This window comes from Polypterus senegalus, chromosome 3 (assembly GCF_016835505.1).
Source record: "Polypterus senegalus isolate Bchr_013 chromosome 3, ASM1683550v1, whole genome shotgun sequence".
In the NCBI taxonomy this organism is placed as follows: domain Eukaryota; kingdom Metazoa; phylum Chordata; class Cladistia; order Polypteriformes; family Polypteridae; genus Polypterus; species Polypterus senegalus.
In genome coordinates this window covers 304,497,723-304,518,001 of record NC_053156.1, presented here as the reverse complement: position 1 = coordinate 304,518,001, position 20,279 = coordinate 304,497,723, and the positions used below count along the sequence as shown (strand labels likewise).

General features: G+C 40.9%; 1 protein-coding gene across 2 annotated transcripts in view; it reads right to left on the bottom strand.

Annotated features, from left to right (window-relative positions):
• LOC120526389 (solute carrier family 4 member 1 adaptor protein) overlaps nucleotides 1-20,279 on the bottom strand; it is a 53,647-nt gene that overhangs the window by 18,808 nt on the left and 14,560 nt on the right. For both annotated transcript variants that reach the window (XM_039749537.1, XM_039749538.1), the window contains exons 5-8: nucleotides 14,500-14,660; nucleotides 14,218-14,284; nucleotides 6,139-6,328; nucleotides 2,179-2,287 (exon numbers count right to left, since the gene is read on the bottom strand). In XM_039749537.1, coding sequence (XP_039605471.1) covers nucleotides 2,179-2,287; nucleotides 6,139-6,328; nucleotides 14,218-14,284; nucleotides 14,500-14,660 — 527 coding nt within the window. The remainder of the gene's footprint in view (nucleotides 1-2,178; nucleotides 2,288-6,138; nucleotides 6,329-14,217; nucleotides 14,285-14,499; nucleotides 14,661-20,279) is intronic.

The following is a 20,279-nucleotide window of genomic DNA, read 5'->3' as shown; positions in this document are numbered from 1 at the left end:
ACTGTCAAAAGCGATGCTACTCTGCTGGTCCCTTGAGCAAGGCCCTTAACCTTCAATTGCTCCAGGGGAGCTGTACAATGGCTGACCCTGCGCTCTGACCCCAAGGGGTATGCGAAAACCAAGTAATTTTCTTCGGGATTAATAAAGTATAATAATAATAATAATAATAATAAAACACACACCATATGGTTTTCCTAAAGCTATTTTAACTGGAGATTTCTTTTGTTGCTGTTAGGTCACGGCCCACGATTTTCATTTCCTGATTTTACTTTATGTCTTTACTAGTGCTGGGCAACGATTACAATTTTTAATCACAATTAATTGCATGATTGTCTGCAATTAATTGCGATTAATCACAGATAATCACAACACATTGTTATGCGCAAAATTCCATGATGAACTCAAAAGTAGTGTACTGAGTATATTTGGTTTGCAAACACTTTGAACAAATAAGGTGCTTTTTAACAGCAGTATTCCCTTTACATAATAGCAGTTAAAACATTTCTTGTAAATCTCAACTTAAACATTAATGTAATCAAATCAAATATAAAACCAAATCTATTTGCCACTGCTAGGGCATTAATGTTCTATCTCGTTTGTTATAGAAAAACATGTCACCCTCCGAGTCCAGAGCCGCGATCATAACATTATAACAGGCACCTTACGAGCAACAGCAAGTTAATGTTTCTAAATCTGCTTTCTTTTTCTTCTGAACAGATACCAGCAAAAACATTTTCTTTTATCAGGGAGCAGCGTAAACAGTCATATGTTCAGTAGCAACTCTTTGAGAGCTTATATTTTTTCCAAAAGAAAACTCAGATTTCTGAAAAGCGCAGAAAGCAATGGTTTCACGCATAAATCAACACAAAACGTTTGTTGCTGCCTGTTGTGCTCGCTGTCAGCGTCTGTTTGCAGCAGCAGCGGCTCAATGGCCAGCAAGAATGCACAGTGGGCAGGCTGCCTGGCTGTCTTTGTAAGACAGCTGCACTGGGAAGACACTTACAGTGGGACCCAATATGGTTTGCACCTCCTGTCATCGTAAGTGTCTGTCCTCCCAGGCGAACGATGCCATCAGTACATCAGCTACACGAATGTGTTCTGCGCCACGATCAGCTGGGGGCCGAGCAGCTTATGCCGGTACCTCAGTTTCGTTTTCAACCTACATCACCAGATCACTTGCATCAAAATTGGAGTCCGACAAATCAGAGTCCGCTTCAGCGATAATAAGAAAAAACTTTTGCTTTGAGCATTCACTTTGGGGGCAGCACGGTGGCACAGTGGGTAGTGCTGCAGCCTTGCAGTGAGGAGACCTGAGTTCGCTTCCCGGGCCCTCCCTGCGAGGAGTTTGCACGTCCTCTCCGTGTCTGTGTGGGTTTCCTCCGGGTGCTCCAGTTTCCTCCCACAGTCCAAAGACATGCAGGTTAGGTGGATTGGCGATTCTAAATTGTCTCTAGTGTGTGCCCTGCGGTGGGCTGGCGCCCTGCCCGGGGTTTGTTTCCTGCCTTGCGCCCTGTGTTGGCTAGGATTGACTCCAGCAGACCCCCCGTGACCCTGTAGTTAGGATATAGCGGGTTGGATAATGGATGGATGGACTTTGGTATCTCTCCAGCGGCCATTTTAGAAGCTGTTTACTCATTGCTACTCATGCACGCACAGAGAATTGAGGTCGAATCAACAAAGGTAACTTTCCTTCTAGAAAAGCTCTGTAACAAGATGATCACTGATCTCTATCAATCGCTAGCGAGGCTGAGGCTTTCATAATAAAAAAAAAAAACGTTTTTACTCGTGTACCACGCACCCGTGTGTAAGACGCGCACCCTAATTTTTACAAATTAATCGCGTTGTGATTGTATGGGAAGCATTTCGGGTCCGAGTGAGCGAGAGAGCCCAAGCAGAAGCTCGTGCTTACATTTCCTCTCATGTATGACGCGCACCTGATTTTTTAATGCTAATTTTCGGGAAAAAATGTGCGAGTGGTACACGCGTAAATACAGTAATAATAATAATAACAAAAACTGTGTTAACGCGCGTTAAAATAATTGGCACCATTAATTAATTAATGCGTTAACATGATTAATTAATAAACATGTTAACTTGCCTAGCCCTAGTTTTTACTAAACAGTTCTTAAAACCAGATTCATTTTTAACACAGATTATTTTTAAGACAGTGTGACTTACTCCAATAGTTCCAGTCTTCAGCTTAAATTTGCTTCCACCTTTCATCGCCCCAAACATGGGCAGGGACAGCTTTTTGGGCTTCTCCTGGGACTTTGCTTCACTTGTGGATCTGAGAATAATTTAAAAGATCGGCATTGATAAATACGTAAGAAAAGACAGCAGCATATCCAATTGCTTAACTGAGCTCACAGTAATAAAATAAAATGTCATCACAGCACACAAGCACACAGTCCACCTCTCCATATTTAAATGTTGTTAATTAACAGATAATCTCTGAAATTCTACTTTCTCAACCAATAGAAACCAATTGATCTGTATTATTATTAATGATAATCGATATTCCTCCATTCATTTCTGTGAACTCCGATCCGGACTCCATGACAACACAGACGGCCTTCTCATTCTGAACCTCCTCATCCTCAGCCCCACCTCTACTCTCATCCATCCTGCTGCAGTTAAGTTTTTCTGTTTCTCAGTCTCTTACCTCCTCTACTGCAATCACACTTTCAGATAACACAGGTCTACAAAAAAACATTTTTTATTTGCTACTGGGAACTTCCGACAGGCTCTTTATTAAGTTTTTTACACTGATTTCATATGTGGAATCGGAATTAAGCTAGCACGTCAGGTTTTTGAGATACACATCATTAACGTTTTGGCACGTTTGAATATCAATATATCAAGACCATATCTGGAGTTTGAACTCTGTCCCACCAAAATTGTTTTGATGTGTTTATTCTGAAAACAAACCAGAAGACGATACCAGCTTTTTCTCCACAAGCTCAGAATAACTGTCTGCTCTGAGACTGCCAAGAAAATTCTGGACAACCTGCACGAATGCCCGTGCTGCTGATTCAGTTGGCTTCAGATCCCTTTTGAACTTATCGTAGCATCAGTTCATGGATTTCAAGACCAACAAAAACACCTTCCTTAGTTTTGGCTTCACTTTTCTCGAGACCAAACTTATTTCTTAAATGCACTGACATTTCTGTCCACTGCCTTGACAAAATTTTCAAAGTCTAATGAACAAAATGTCCTGAAATGCAATGTTATGTTAAGGAAACAGTAAAACCGACCACTTACTGCACCACCACGTCTGAGTTGAGTCATTATGCTTAAGAGTCATATAAGACATAGTAATCAGTAACAAATATTTTTCCGCTAATTAAAAATGAATAATTTTTAAATACAGTTAATAATGACAAGGTAAACTCACAGCTGTTAGTAGCGTGTGGCATCCCTAATAGAATTACTGGTAATAATCAAAATGGTTATCCATCTTTACTGTCCAGTCAGCCTAGTTGTCCAAGACCTGGATCATCATAACTAAAAAATGGGACATGCTGGACGAAAACGGTTGAGATTTGTTAAAGAACAGGTGAAAGAATCCCAGTAGCAAAATGCTTGTTGACCAGTGATTTCCTTTTCAGACTATTGCTGGATATCCCCATAGTCCCCTTACAGTTATGTTTACTCCCGGAAAAAACGGCCAAAAATGTTGAATGAAACAAGAAAAAAAAGTTATGTGTAACTGAAATGTGTAAATAGCAAAATTTCAATGTAAATACAGTAGGAAAGGTCTGTCTGCTGTCCACTGCTGTCCTTTGTGTGATACCTTTTGAGACAGTCACCAATGTGGAGCCCAATGTCACAATCGGAACATTAAAAGTGTGCTTCTTTACACACATTTCTTATATTTCTGCACGTGAGAGGGTAGAATGTCAGTGTCTGATCCACGTGATCGAAGCGCCCCTGGTGTTATTTCAGGCTACCACAGCGAGGGGCTTAGTGACTTCCATATTTTCCCCAACACAGACATTGACATTGTGAGCAGTGTGTAGAGGGCCAATGTCTTGCTGGTCCTTGCACTTGATTGCATTCATCACACAACTACTGTTACATCACTCCAAGGCTTCACACGATTGAATTCAGCAGGCACATCACAGCCGTGCGTTCAGACAGTGTCACTTTCCATGTGACCAAATCACATTGTCATCACTATTCGCTCAATTCAAGCAATGGTTCAGTTTCAGTTTGTTCTAAAACTGCCTTAGCAGTTTAATTTTTGCCTTTCTGTTTTTCGTTGAGGCTCCACCCCACTTATGAATATTGATGAGTTACCCCAGTGTGCTAAAACATGCATCATTTTTCAAGATTTTTTGCACCATGATGTTCTTTCGTCAAGTAGATGGCAGCAGAATTCTGTCCCAACCATCATTTGAGCTTAAAAATGTAAAGCCGGTCATTACACATCCGTCCAAACGTGATTCATGGTTAATCGTAATTGCACCCCGTAGAGTTAACCCCTTCCTTTTCTATATCCTCATAAATGTTTCTTACTGTACTCCTCAGTAACTCCACTCAGTAACTAACATCAATTAAGGAATTTGAAACCTCAATTTTGTGAACCTGCAACAGAAATGCAGGATGCGGTCCACAAAAGCATCTAACCAGCCCACGTATGCCAATGCAGGATGCCAGGGTTATGGCACATCTCTAGAATAATCTCTGGGATTCGACACCAAGCAGTGTGTCTGAATTAAAGAAGTTCTGTAAAGAAGAACAGCGATGTGAAAGCCTGATATAAAATTACAGGAAGCATTTATTTGCGATTATTGCTGTTAAAGGTGCTGCAACTACTGAAACTAAGGGGGCAATTACTTTTTCATTTGGGTGGTAGGGGTGTTGGAAAACTTTGTTTCTTGAATAAAGAAAGTCCTGATTTGTGTGTCAACTTTAAGCTACGTCACGTTTGACGACCAGTGGTTTTCAGTTATGGACTTCATTTACATAATCTTAGCAAGCCAGGGGCAGTAGACGGAGCACTCCTCGGATGGCTGTGTGTCATGTGACGCACACAACTCACTCCAACTATGGAGACTTCAACCAGAGACTCACGCCAACTAGTCCGTTGATTTTGTCTTTAGTTGTGGGGTGGCTCTGTGTGCATGAGAGGTGACGAACTGAACTGAATAAACTGAATAAAAATGCAGCAACAAGGAGTAAGGACTGCGTGTGTTTTGGGCTTCACAAAAACAATTTTGGTCTGGTCTGATGACTCGTGTTTTACCCACCACGACAGAACTGGACAAAAATAAATAAATAAGGGCAGGGATTGCAGGTGAACATGCCTAATCTGTTAATCCTTCGTACAGCATTGGCTCCATCAGGCAGCACGTTATTGGCCGTCAGAAAAGGGGGCGACCTCGCCTGTGCTGAAAAGTCATCATGCAGTCGCTAAATTTGATGAATTGAATGATCGGCCATTTTCAGCCATGTAAAGTGACATGGTCTGGCGACGAGATCCGAGAAAAGAGAAGTCGCATAATATGACATCAGCTTTAGGTTTCCTTTCTCTAATACTGCATTTTGTCTAAAGGTCAAAGGCCATTCATTGTGCAAAATAGGTACAAATAGAAGATATTTGGAAGGAGGCAAATGCTTTTTCAAATATTGAATAAATCCAGACCCTTAGCATTTAAGGAAGATGTGTTGTCTTTATTTTCCTGCCTGCTATGTCAACTGAACTGTCAACGCACTTCTTTTCTTACTTTAATGAAAAATGTTTTGATTCTTTGTGCATGTCAGTCCAATACATTCTGGTAGTAGCAGAATGATTTACAGGTAGTCACTGCCTTGTGCTCATATGACTCTGAATATCACAAGAACATGAATAATGTTTGTTCAGAGGTTTGGAGAGTTTAGTTTGTTTCCATATTATTTATTAGGCTTTTCCAGTGGGGTTAAAGATCATCACTGTACATTTCTAAATATTCAGGGGCTTTACTCCTCTGCCTTACCTTGAACACGAACTTCAGAATAAAGCCCAAATGCATCACCCTAGGTGTGGTTTTAATGTAGAAATAAGAAATGCATGTGGATGTTTAACACTTAGGATTTGTCACCTAGACTGATATGACTACAAGCCCACCAAAGCAACAACTAAAGACAGGCACATACGGAGTTTCAAGCTCTGGCATCTGAGCTGGACGGGCAATCTCCACCAATTTCCTCAAATGCTGCCCTTCTTTCTTGAGCTCGCTGGCACGCAAATGCAGTTTCTTACGAGTAATGCTGTCAAGAGTTCCACCTGTCCGGACCTCCTTCATGAAGGCATCTAAAGGATCATCTGCCGATGGCTGACAGTCACCTGTGAAAATATAATAAAACCAGAAAGTCAATTGAACTCTTTGACTACTTCAATACCATAAATGACAGTATCCGCAAAATCCTAAGTCATTAAAGCGTGAACATAATGCAGCCGTGAGGTTTTTCATGTAACGGAAATTCTGAATACAAACTTATTCAGTCTACACTTTCAGAGAAAACATTACATAATTCCTTCCTTCTTACATTCAATTCTAAACTAATTACTTTTTGCAGCCTTCTGGTGCTTGACTAATTTGTAATGGGGATCTGTTTGTGGTCAGGAGTGGCTGTTGAATGAGCAAAAGAGGAAAGTTAAATTAATAAATGAATGAAGATAAGTGGAGTAAAAGAGGGAGAGTATCTGCTTCCTCAACTTAAATGCTTATTCAAAAATGTTCTTGATTAGAACCTGCCAGGTTTTGAAAAAGTTCTGCACAGATCCTCTAAGTGTGATTTAGATTTTTTCCAGTTTCAAATAGTTTATAACATCAGTGACCCACTGAATTAAAATAGGAGAGTTAGGATTCTTCCAATTGAACAACATACATTGATGTGCCAATAGTGTAGTGAAGGCCATTACAGTTTGTTTGTCCTTCTCCACTTTAAGCCCCTCTGTGAGCCCCCCAAACACAGCTGTTAGTGGATCTGGAGGGATTGGGACGCCAAGGCTGTGTGAAAGGCATTTAAAGATTTTACTCCAGAATGATGTTAATTTGGTGCAAGCCCAGAACATGTGACCCAGTGAGGCTTGAGCTCGATTGCAACGTTCACAGGTTGGATCTCGGCCTGGAAACACTTTGGACAATTTTAAGCGAGACAGATGAGCTCAATATTTAATTTTGAGTTGAATAATTGTATGCTTTGTGCTTATGGAGCTCGAGTGAATTCTGTGCATTGCTACATTCCACTCCTTTTCTGAGATGTTGAGTGAGAGATCCTTTTCCCACTGTCCTCTGCGATCTTTGAAAGGGAGGGACTGTAAAATAGTTTTATATACTACGGCGATGCTGTCCGCGTCCTTAAGACTGATCGATATTAGAAGGTAGGTGGGAGGTTAGGAAAATTGAGCAGGTTCTGTTTAACAAAGTTTCTAATATGGAGGCAGTGAAAGAAATGTGTTGCTGGAAAGTTAAAGTTGGAGTGTAACTGTTGGTAGGATGCGAAGATGTTGTCTATGTATAGATCTTGAAGTGATTTGATCCTGAATTTTTTCCAGACATTAAAAACTGTGTACATTTCAGAGGGTGGTTATCATGTAGAGATGCCACAGATAAAAGCTTCTCCATCTTAAAATACTTCCTAACTTGGTTCCATATTCTTAGTGAGTGAAGCACAATTGGGTTGTTAGTATATTGGCGATAACTTGCATTTATTGCGGTGCAAAGCAAGAAATATAATGTACTGCAGGATTTTATTTCTATTGCGGACCAAGCCTGTGTTTGTTCATCTATTTCTGTCCATGTCCAGGTTTTTATAGCTTGTATATCTGCTGCCCAGTAATAAAATTGAAAGTAAGGTAGAGCCGTGCCACCTTCCGCCTTAGGTCTTTGTAGGCTCGCCCTCTTGATACGTGGATGTTCTGAATTTCAAATAAATGAGGTTACGGTTGAATCTAATTTCTTAAAAAATTATTTATTGATGTATATTGGAATATTTTGAAATAAAAAAGAAGCTTAGGAAGGATATTCATCTTCCATCCATCCATTTTCCAACCCGAACACAGGGTCACGGGGTCTGCTGGAGCCAAGCCCAGCCAACACAGGGTGCAAGGCAAGAACCAATCCCAGGCAGGGCGCCAACCCACCGCAGGGATACTCATCTTAACAATGTTAATTCTTCCAGCTAAATTGAGATGAAGGGTTGACCATCTATGCAAGTCTTGCTTAATTTTTTCCATGCAGACGGCAACATTTTGTTGGTAAAGAGCTTTTTTTATTTGTTAGTAATAATGCTGTGGAAAGTGGGCTATTCTTAGGGACCATATTCTTTTTCCTGCTAAGTACTGAGAAGAAAGAGGAATCACGCAGAGAAGTAGGGATGAAAGATTAGCAAAGTTCTAAGACAACGTGATTAGCAAGTTACATCCTTGTGCGCACACACAGTACTCCCTAGTCTGTTGTCTTTCTTACTCTTTGCAAAGTGGTATAGCATACCAGCTCACTTCAACCCATGGATATAACACAAACTAGGAGTGGCACGCATGGTGTAGGAAATTTAAACACTTGCTCAGCTCAGTAGATGAACCCCCCATGGACAGAATAAAACAGGGAGGTGGGTCGCCACTGTCACCCCTCTCCATTTCTACTTGGAGTACTGGCAATGGTTTTTAGTGAGTTGGCGAGTACCTCTGGTCCACCCCTAACCCATGGGCTCCCCAGCCAAATGCTAGTGTATCACATCACATTCGGAAAATGGAGTTCTGGTTGCTGTTTCCTATTCACTTGCTAATTAAACAGTTTTAAAAATACATTGTAATCAGTGCCGCATTTTATTAGGTGGGCTATGTGAAATAATTAACCGTGCGACACCTAGAGGTTGGGTAAAGCAAAGTGAATTGTTGAGCATATGAGAACATGAGAGCAACCATTAAGAAGGATATCAGGGTGGCTAAAAGACAGTTGGAGAGGAATTGAGCAGATAAGGCGAAAGAAGAGATTCTGTCAGTATTTTAATAAAAGGTCAGTCAAGGAGGAGGTCAAGTGCATAAGGAATAGTAAAGCGGAATTAAAAGATACAGACATTGAAATAGCGGATGAGTTAAACTTACATTTTTCTGAAGTGTTCACAAGTAAGCAAGTGGATAACCTCAGAGCAGTAACAGGGACTACTAATGAGGTACTGAGGGATTTGGAAATTGTAAAAAGAGAAGACCTGCTGAGGTTAAATAAGATGAAATCAAACAAGTCACTAGGACCAGATAATATTTATCCTCGAGCTCTTAAGGAGGCTACATATATAAACCCTTGACACATATTGTCAGGAAGTCACTGCACACTGGAGAGATTCCAAAGGACTGGAAAATGGCAAATATCATCCCATTATATAAAAAGGGTGAGCGGGCAGATCAGAGCAACTAGAGGCCAGTAAGCTTACATGAAACATCACAGGAAAATTAATGGAAGGAATTATTAAGGATAAGATTGAGCAACACCTGGCAAGGACAGGAGATATTAGGAACATCAGCATGGGGTGAGAAGAGGGAGGTTGTGTTTTACTAACAGGCTGGAATTCTATGAGGAGGAAACAAAAGGATACGACCAGAGTGGAGCTCATGAGATTATTGATCTGGACTTTCAGAAAGCATTTGATAAGATGCCACATGACAGGGTGGGCATCAAACTAAAACAAGTGGCAGCTCAGGGTGATGTTTTTAGATGGGTGCAGAATTGGCTCAGACACAGGAAGCAGAGGCTGATGGTGCAAGGAACCTCATCAGACTTGGTCGATGTTAAGAGTGGTGACCAGCAGGGGTCAGTGTTAGCGCCGCTGCTATTTTTAATATATATATAAATGATTTAGATAGGAATATAAGTAGCAAGCTGGTGAAGTTTGCAGACGATACCAAGATAGGAGGATTAGCAGATAATTTGGAATCTGTTATATCATCACAGAAGGACTTGGACAGCAAGTCTGAGGGAAGATGAAATTTAATGTCAGTAAATGTAAAGTACAGTATTACACATTCAAAATGTGAGGTTTGAATATACAATGGGGAGTCTGAAAATTGAAAGTCCACCTTATGAGAAGGATTTATGAGTCGTAGTGGACTCTAAGCTATCAACTTCCAAACAGTGTTCAGAAGCCATTAAGAAGACTAACAGAATGTCAGGTTATATAGCGCCTTGACACATGGAGTTCAAGTCACAGGAGGTTCTGCTCAAGCTTCATAACACACTGGTGAGGCCTCATCTGGAGTACTGGGGGTAGTTTGGGTCTCTAGGCTACAAAAAGGACATAGCAGCGCTAGAAAAGGTCCAGAGAAGAGCGACTAGGCTGATTATGGGGGGCTACAGGGGGTGAGTTATGAGGAAAGATTAAAAGTGCTGAGCCTTTACAGTTTAAGCAAAAGAAGATTAAGAGGAGACCTGACTGAAGTGTTTAAAATTATGAAGGGAATTAGTAAAGTGGATTGAGACTTGTATTTTGAAATGAACACATCAAGGATACGGGGACACGGTTGGAAACTTATTAAGGGTAAATTTTGCACAAATATTAGGAAGTTTTTCTTTACACAAAGAACGACAGACACTTGGAATAAGCGACCAAGTAGTGTGATGGACAGTAAGACTTGACAGACTTTCAAAACTCGACTTGAAAAGCCTAATTAGAAAAACAACAGAAAAAATAACGACTAATAGAGGAAGTACCACCCTCATTAGAATACACTGACTGTCACACAGGGAAACAGCTGATGGTCTGACCACAAGGGTCTCATAGTGGAGTCCAGGGAGGTCAACGTGTCTTTCTTTATAGCTGGTAATAGAATTTGTTTTTTATTTCTATGATTAATTCCTGCATTCATTTTGCTACATTAATAATAAAAGATCAACCAAAATGTTAATAGACTTGAATGAATGACTCCCTCTATTATTCTTTTTTATTTCCTGCATTTTCTTCAACTTCATTTATCCTTTTTTTAGGTTGCAGTGTCAGTTTGTTATTTGTAGGGTTGTGTAGTATACCGATACTGAAAACGTACAGAACAATCTGCATTTTTACAACAGTACAGTACCAGAACTTCCTTAACTTCTGTACTGGAAGTAAATGGTGGCTTTCCAGCACCTTGCACTCAGTCATTCAGAACTTTAACGGGGGAAGCTCACTCTTCGATTGTTAAATTGTTCAAATCGTCAAGGAGGGCAGCTCTCACCTCATTTTGAATGTAAATATGAATATTAACGTGCAGGACACTCAACAGAAAGAAGAGGCCCTCCACCTCGCTCCCCACTCCTGTTAATCATTTGTGGAGTGCGGCAGTGCGGGGAGGCAGCTGTGAGATGGTGGTCTTGGGGTGATTTTCTTTTGAACTTTTTTTGGTAATGGTACTGCGGTCCAAAAGCTGGTATCAATACTCCAATCCAACACTAGTCAGTGGTCGCAATTATAAGACACTTGCAACAAAAGTTTCTCAACAGCACTGCTAATATTTGAGATGTACCATCTGTTGGAATGAAGAATGTATTGCATTCATCACTACATGCACTACAAAATGCATTTCAATAGACAGTGCTTCATAACCAGTGACTTTGTATATGTCCAATGGAGCAGAAATGCTGGACAGACAGAAATCAGCTTACAGTATATTATACAGATGAGGTGATGATAACACTTCTGGGTGTTCCTCTGTGATGTTCGCTAATTTGGTAAAAACGAGTAATGCTGAAGTCCCGCATAGGAAAAGTAGGTTGAGGATTACAAAAAAACAACTAGGATGCAACCTCTGCTGCACTATGGTTTTGCGCTATGAACTGTATGTTTTTTAAAATACACTCTTGTTTTCATTATTATACTCAGGGCATCTTGTGCCAAGGCATGATCTCTTGAAAGCCAACCAAGTGAGATCAAATCCAATTGTATATATTAATGCCATCTGCAGTGGTAGGAGCTGCCATGACAGTTCAGTAGAGGTGGGCTGCTTTGTACGTGATTTTAAAAGTAGTGAGGGGTAAGGAGCTCCTTTTCAAGTACTCACATGGGAGTGTCCATACTGGGAGAGGTACGCTGGTTAACCACCAGACGTCAGTGCAGAAGCCATTTAAGTTGATTAAAACTTCATGAAGAGCAGCAGGTGCTGCAGTGTGTGGAATTTCCAAATTAAACACTCACTTTTAATATTCCTACCAACTGTAAACTGTTTGTAGCAAATTATGTTCAGTATTTGGTTTTTCATCATCATCATCACAAAGAACAACTCCTCTAAGAGCCATGTGTTAGTTATTTAGGTTATTTTAAATTGACGTTTGCCTATACAGTGAAACCTCAGGTCACGAACGTCTCGGAAACACGTACAAATCGGGTTACGACCAAAAAGTCTGCCAAACGTTTGCATCTGTTCATGTTAGTTTCCTTTACGGTTCATACACGCCGGTGATTTCCGCACGTGTTCAGTCACTCCCTGTACAGTACGTTGTTCTCGGTCAGACGTGCATCGCGCAGAGGGACTTCACCTCAAAACTGTAACCTCCTCTCCACCCAGCTTCCTGTCACTTCCTTCATGCCAGAACTCGACTCATGCAGGGTTACTTTTCTTGGTTGTTTATGGTTAGTTTTTGTATAAATTACTGATTTTTCAAATGTTCATTTTTTTCCCTGTGCTTAAAACTCATTAAATAAAGTGTTTACAGAGAGCGGTTCGTAAGGCTGCAGCATGAACTCTTGCAATGTTAGTTTTCTCTCTTCAAGATTTTCTCAGTGTTATTCAATGTTTTTACATGTAGTTTACTATTACACTGTGCATTCTATGGTATAATTAGCTATTTTTGTGCTTAAAAATCTTAAAAAAAAACATATTTACATACAGTTCAAATGGTCTAGAACAGATTAATTGTATTTACATACAATCCTATGGGGGAATTACTTCGGTCACAACCAAATCTGGTTGCGACCAGAGTTTTGGAACGAATTACGGTCGTGACCCGAGGTTCCACTGTATATTAGTGCATAGTCTATGGAAGGTTCTATCATAACCTGACAAGCTAAATTAAAATGGAATATTCTAATTATTTCTTATCCCTCTGGCTACAGGTTAGTCCCAGTTTATGAGCTGCCTTGCAGTTGGCAAGGCATGGAGGGCACACAGTTTCAAACCGTATTGAATGTGCCATATGTACAGAATATACTGAAAGTATTAAATGAAACCCATATAAGTTTGCCAAAGAGAAATAACACAACCTTTAAGTATAGAAAGTAACTGAAGTTTAAAAAGAAAAAGCTAAGTTTGTAGAAGAAACATTTTTTTCCTTTTTTGCCTTTTATTCTGCATGTATAATAACTTTGCCTCTATTTTTCTGTAAACTGTTTTGCTTTGAACTTTCACTAAACATATTTAAGACAAACTTTATTGGACTGAGGAGTTTCTGTTATTACATGTTTGACTCGTGCTAGACCCTACCGTGCCAACTCAGCAGCGGCTCGATTTTGGGAACCTGGAAAAGACGCAGCTACAACAACAATAAGCTCTCCTGATTACTTAACACTTAGGGTGTACTCACACTGGCGATTCGTTCTGTGCCCAAGCACATTTGTCCACACGTAACCCCGCAAAGTCTAGATCATCTGACTAGTGTGATTGCTCTGTGCCAGGCCAACCGTACCGTGTCCTGGCCTGCTTGAAAGAGGTGTGCCCGGGCACGGTTCTATAGCATTTGGGAACAGGGTGATTGCTAAATGTGCCCAAGCACAGAAAACAGACATGACGTCAATGATACCATAAGTCAGACAATGTAATTCTTGATTCATTCAGTATCTTTGGAGTTAAAAACAGGTTTTTATTCTCACTTGACACATGAACGTAAATTGTAGCTGAAAATTCCTCCCTTAATATTATTTGTCTCCATAAAATTCTTCTCGTACGTGCAGGACGATTAACAACAAAATACTGTGCTGCACACTCAATAGATCTGTAAGAGAGTAGAGTGTCATCCCGCCCTACACGACTCCAAAACAACCACACGCTAACTCAAATCATTTTGACATGCATGCTGTGACACACATTTGGATCTTATTTTGGCTTTACACAAAGTCGCATGGTCATGACAAGGCATACCCAGGCCCAGAATGGTAAGCACAGTGTGAGTGGAGGCAATCCAGTGGCATGGGCACCGTACAAAACAAATGTGCCTAGTGGGAGTATGTCTTTAAAGGGATACAGAAAACAAACGCGGCCATCACCTTTTCCCAAATTCAGCTTCTGCTCCGTTTCAGCCAGCTCCTTTTCCACTTCCTGCAGTTTGACAACCTGGAAAGAGAAAGACAAAAAGTGTAAGACACGGTGAATCGGCCTTTGAAAACGAAGGCAAATGGCTGCAAAGTTGAGCAGGGCATTAATGTTCCACAAGGGGTTAACTCTTATTCAAGAAATACACCCAGCCTGACAATTCAAGAATGGCAGTCAGGTCAGTTTCAAGAGTGGCGATTTGATGGCCTCTCCTCACCCTACTGCCACCTACTCACCAGGGAATCAAAGGTGTCCGGCTTCTCTTGAATCTTTCCTGCCTTCCTCATGCGGTCCTGTCTCTTTTTTTCGATGGCTCCAGTGCGGTCGAGAAAAGTGTCATCGTCACTGTCATAGAAGTCCTCATCCTCCCAGTTTTTCTTCCTTCGCTTGCGTGAAACTAAAAAAAAGGCATCAAATTTAGAAGGTCACTTAGAGAAGATATTCAGAAGTTAATAAGGAGCAGAAAGAGCTCAACTGTCTACTAAAATTTCAAATTAAACAAATGAAGAATGTCCTGCAGAGCTAAAATTTTCATTTTGGGATTGCAGGTTGTTTTAAGGCCACAGCATACTGCATTTTGAAAAGACGAGCTACAGTAGGATGAACTACGTTGGAACAAAAACGGAATGCCCTTGAACACAACTTATCATTTGAATTGAAGACCAACCTCCCGTTACATTGACATTCCTAGTGGTGAGCCACTAATGGACTGCATTGTTCAGCAGCTGTCCAAGAAACCGCAAAAGTCATTTGACCTTCTGCTTCTTGAAGCGTCTCAGAAATGCACAAGTTCCAGGCATGTTCTCCTCCTTTATCTGCTTTTCTTTAACTTTTAATCTTTTGTTTTACAGTGCACACTTTTTTTCGATATCGTATGAAGCACATTGTTAGCCAATGGAAACAGCTGTTAATACGCAGGATTCCTGACCAACAGGCCCGGTTCTAGAGGCGAAGCCGCCATCGTGCCATTTAATTTCAGCCGACAACTCACCCTATAATACCTTCACTCATTTTCTAAACCAGTGTATTTAAAATTTTCACAATTTCCTTAATGTCAAAAAAAATTAAAGAAACTTGACTTACGCATTTAACAAATCAGCGACAAGTTTAATGAATTCATCAGTAAAATTCCGATTAACACTACAAAAACTTTTGATTGATGTGCTGCGTGCTTGAGCTGCCACAATTCACGTGTTGTGACTTGCCCGTTTTTCTTTGAAGAAAGTTACCGACATTTGACGGGAAAAGACGAGCCCCGTGCCGAGCCTGTATTTTGTTGAGGGCGGTCGTGCTGCCCCCTATGTTCGGCCGCCTACGTACATGCACCCTTAGCACGACTGGCAGAACTGAGTCTGCTGACCAATAAATTAGTTGTGGAGGCGGGTCTTCAATTCGAAACACTGAGGACCGTTCGAGTTTAATGATAAGCAACTAACATACAGTATGTGTCATTGGGCACTAGCTAGTAAACGTTCAAGGTTTCACTTGCCAAATTTGTGTTCAGCAGCAGTGGCATTGGTTTTGTCCAATGACAAGTTGACTGCACGAAAGTCTTCGAGAAAGATGCCCTGCCAGGTTTGCCATGGTTGCCCTCGCTTTCATTTCCCATGCACTGACATCCATAGCATGGCCATGTTTGGTAGGTGTTTTGTAGGGCTGCAACTAACGATTATTTTGATAATCAATAATTCTGGCAATTGTTTTGCCGATTAGTCAACTAGTTGGAATGTAAAAAAAATTCATTTGAAATTAAACACAAAATTGATGAAATAGAAGATTTGTATAAAATTTTCAGCAGCACGTAGGTATATGGCTTATTTTTTCTTTGAAAACGCAGATTGAATAAATTATCCATTCTCATTGAATGACGTATTTCCTATTACCATTTTTGCACAGTAATATTACTCAGATTACTTGTATGTACTCAAGTGTGTAGGATGCTGCTGTCTACTCTGCCGACTCAGTACAGCGCTGATGCTGAATCGTAGCACTCACTGCTTATTCAACACGTTAGCAATAAACCATTTGCGATGAGGGCGGTAAGGGCATTCATGTAACGATTTAACGTGATATAAGACTACTGTGGCTTTGGGCCAGCCTCATTTTGTTTATGAATTATTATTGTACTAGCAACTTGGCGCACGCTACGCTGCGCGTTGGGTGACCACAGTTGAAGGACTCAATCGTAAGGACCTCTCGTCGGGTGTCTCATTGGCACGCTTTTGCCTCTTTCTTTCGCGATCACGGCGTAATCTGTCTTCTCTCTCTGTAGGGGTTTCAGTTGCCTTTCGTTGTGCAGCAGAGACGAGTCATTGAGCTAATCTGTGTGAATGCTGAGTGTCCGTTTCTTGCGAGGGACTGGGGCTTTTCTATGGGGCAGCTATACAGCCAAAAGGAACACGGACCCGGAGATAGACACGGACACCGCTCTGGGCTTTTATTATATAGATTACTTGGATGACTTGTAAGATCAGAATAAAGCACCATACATTTCCTTACAGATGTTTTTTTTTTTACTTTACCAAGTTAAAGGACTTCCTCACCGCGTCACAGTGGAGGCCGATTTCTACTTCTGAGTTGAGCCTATGCCGTAATCCACATCACCTATGGGGTAATCAGACGCACATCTCCTCCAAAGTGTGACTATGAGCCACGTCGATGTGAACCCTACACAGTCCCCTATGACTCCGATTGGCCAGTTTGGTAACTATGCATCTCCTGAAATACGAGTTTTTAACTGGCTGTTTTTTCTTTTCTTCTAAGAGAGTCAAGGCTGGGGTGCTATCAGAAAATAGGGCCTGTTCAAGTCCTTTGAGGCATTCCTTGTGTGATTTTGGGCTACGCAGACTTGGATTAAGCATTAAGCAAAATAAGCACATGCTTAGGACATCAAGGACAACCACAAAGTTTTATCCCTTAGCTATGGTGCCCTTAACTCTTTCACTACTCCACTCAACTTTAGTTGAATTTTCTGTAATTGTCCTCATCTGGTGTGTTAATCTGAATTGTTAAACACATCTTTTCTTTGGCATGGTTAGTGACTAAAGTGTAAAGTTTGGTTTGAAGTGGTTATCAGATTTCATAATTTGTTTCTGTCTCACGGTGCAAGAGTTTCACTTCCGTCGAATGTAAACATGACTGGATCGCTCTGGCTAGCATGGAACTCTTCAAAGATTTTATGTAACTGACCCTTAAGCTCTTTATTTTAATTTTTTTACATAAACAAACTTAAGTTTTAATGTCTTACAGTGTTTCACCTTCAGCACTGACTGAGTCTTAATGTCTTGTCATTTAAGCAACAGACAGGACACCATTGTCAGGCTGTGCTTATGGCATCAATTTGGCCTTAACCCGGCTCTATTGAAATGCATTTTTGTTCATCTTCCAATTAGAAAGTTGGCAAATGTACGAAAAAGTGTAAAAATGTAAGGGACAGATATGTTCGCCAACAGAAGAAAATGCGTTGCAATAGGAGTGGTGATCCTGAAGGACAAAACTGCCTGAATTTTAATGGATCATTCGCTTTTCTTGTGTACTACAAACACTGCCAGCTAGTGTTCGGCCATTGTACCTCCAACGCAGTGGGGCGTAGATGTATAAACAGCTACAGATGGTTCAGTCTACGCACATAACTAGGGCACAGGCTTGACACAGTGGTATAAATCAGCACTGAGGCAGGGACTGAAACGCCACCCTTGTTGTATGAAGTCCAAAGCCTTAACCACTACACCACGATGCACACCGAACGTTTGTGTTTTCAGAGTCGGGGCTGCACCTCTCCTCTTTAGTAATGAAAGCATCTTTTATTATGCAGAGTCTAAGATTATGTTGTTTCTTTAGACAGACAACATAATCTGCTCTGGGATTAGCTGGAAATGATGTTAAATATGTAAAGTATCTTAAGAACACAGGATCAGAACATTGCTTTTCTGAGTAAGTAAGAATACCATCTTAGCCTCCTACAAAAGTTACTTTTATTAAAGGAATACTCCACACAAACATTATGGGTTTTTTGTTTTTAGAACAATCTGGACGAGAGCAGGCCATTCAGCCGAACAAAACTTGCCAGTCCTAGCCACTTAATTCCTGCAAAATAACATTAAGTCAAGTTTTGAAGGTCTCTCTAAAGTCCTACTGTCAACCATACAGCCTGGTCACTTATTCCAAGTGTCTGTGGTTCTTTGTGTGAAATTTCATTTGTTATTTACCCCATGTACTGCAGTTTGTAGTGATGGCAAAGAAAAAAAAATGGAATGTCCTGTTTTCATGCTGAATGTTGATTACAAAATTTCATATAGAATAGACACCTGTGTCAAGTCAAGTAGTTTTTATTGTCATTTCCTCCATATTCAATTAGCACAGTACATAGTGAAATGAAACAACGTTCCTCCAGGACCACAGAGCTACAAAGGACGTCAGAAAAAGCTTCACATTACAATGTTAAGTGCATGTGTGCAAACATGTGCAGGACAGTGCGATGACAGACAGTGGTACAAATGAAGACAGTGCAGTGCTGACTAGTACACATTGATGATATCTAAAGGGAAAAAAAGAGTAGCAAGTTGTGCCAAAATGTGCCAATATCATAATAGAATGAGCAGATGTAAACGTGACACTGGAAGTAGGAAGAAGATAACAGATTAATAATAAATACATGGTGAGTCAAAATTATGTTAACACTAATGAATTCTTTTTATCTCGACTACACCTTTCCAGGTCAATGGGTAGGTCGTGGTTTACCACTGCCATGGCCTCCACACTCCCCTGATTTGACACCTTATAATTTCTGGTTATTGGGTATGGTAAACGAGTGCGTGTATAGCAGAAAAGGTTGAGATATCAATGACCTGAAGGACAGAAAACGTACTTTGGTATCATCTGTTCCCTGCAAATTGTGTGTCCGGGCTTTAAATGGTACTGTTGCTCATTGGTTTTTATGTGTTGAACATTACGGTGAACAGGTTGAGACATTCCTGTAAATCATCTTGCACGTATGAAGTATGTTTTGTGAATAAATTGTTTCTGCCATTCAAATGTTAACATAATTTTGGCTCACTCAGTATAATAATAAATATAAAGACATAATCTGGTTAAGAGGGAAGGGGTATATGTGCGTGCTATCAGTCTGGTCCCCGAGTGTTTAGGAGTCTTATGGCTTGAGGGAAGAAAATATTACACATTCTAGGAATCAAGGCCTGCAGTGGGCTGGTGCCCTGCCCGGGGTTTGTTTCCTGCCTTGCACCCTGTGTTGGCTGGGATTGGCTCCAGCAGACCCTGTGTTAGGATATAGCAGGTTGGATAATGGATGGATGAAATGAAGGCCCAAATGTTTTGGTACCTTTTTTCGGATAGCTGGAGGGTGAACAGTTTATATGAGGGGTGAGTCGGGTCCTCCACAATGCTGCCGGTTTTGTGTGTGGTGTACATGTCTGAGACAAAAGTAAGACAGACTCCAAGGATCTTCTCAGTTGCCTTCACTATCAGCTGCAGGGTCTTGCGATCCAGGACAGTGTAATTTCCAAACCAGTAATGTAGTTTCTCAGGATGCTCTCCATATTCCCTCTGTAGAAGACTGTGAGCACATATGATGGGAGAAGGGATTTCCTCAGCCTTCACAGGAATTAAAGATGCTACTCAGACTTCTTGGCTATGGTGCTGGTGTTGAGGGACCAGGTGAGGTTATCCACCAGGTGCTCTTGACAATCTCCATGTTAGAGTCATCGATGTACAGGACAGAGTGGTTGCTTCCAGCTCCTCTAAAGTTAAGAACCCTCTCATTTGTTTTGTCTACAATCAGAGACAAGTTGTTGGTTTTGCACCAGTCCGTTAACCGCTGCACCTCTCTCAGTTTGCTAACTTGTCATTCTTGTTGGTGAGGCCCACCACCGTCGTGTTGTCAGAGAACCTGATATGTGATTTGAATTGTGCATTGCTGCACAGTCGTGAGTCAGTAAAGTGAACAGCAGTGGACTAAGCACACTGCCCTGTGGAGATGCTGTGCCCAATCCTGACCGTC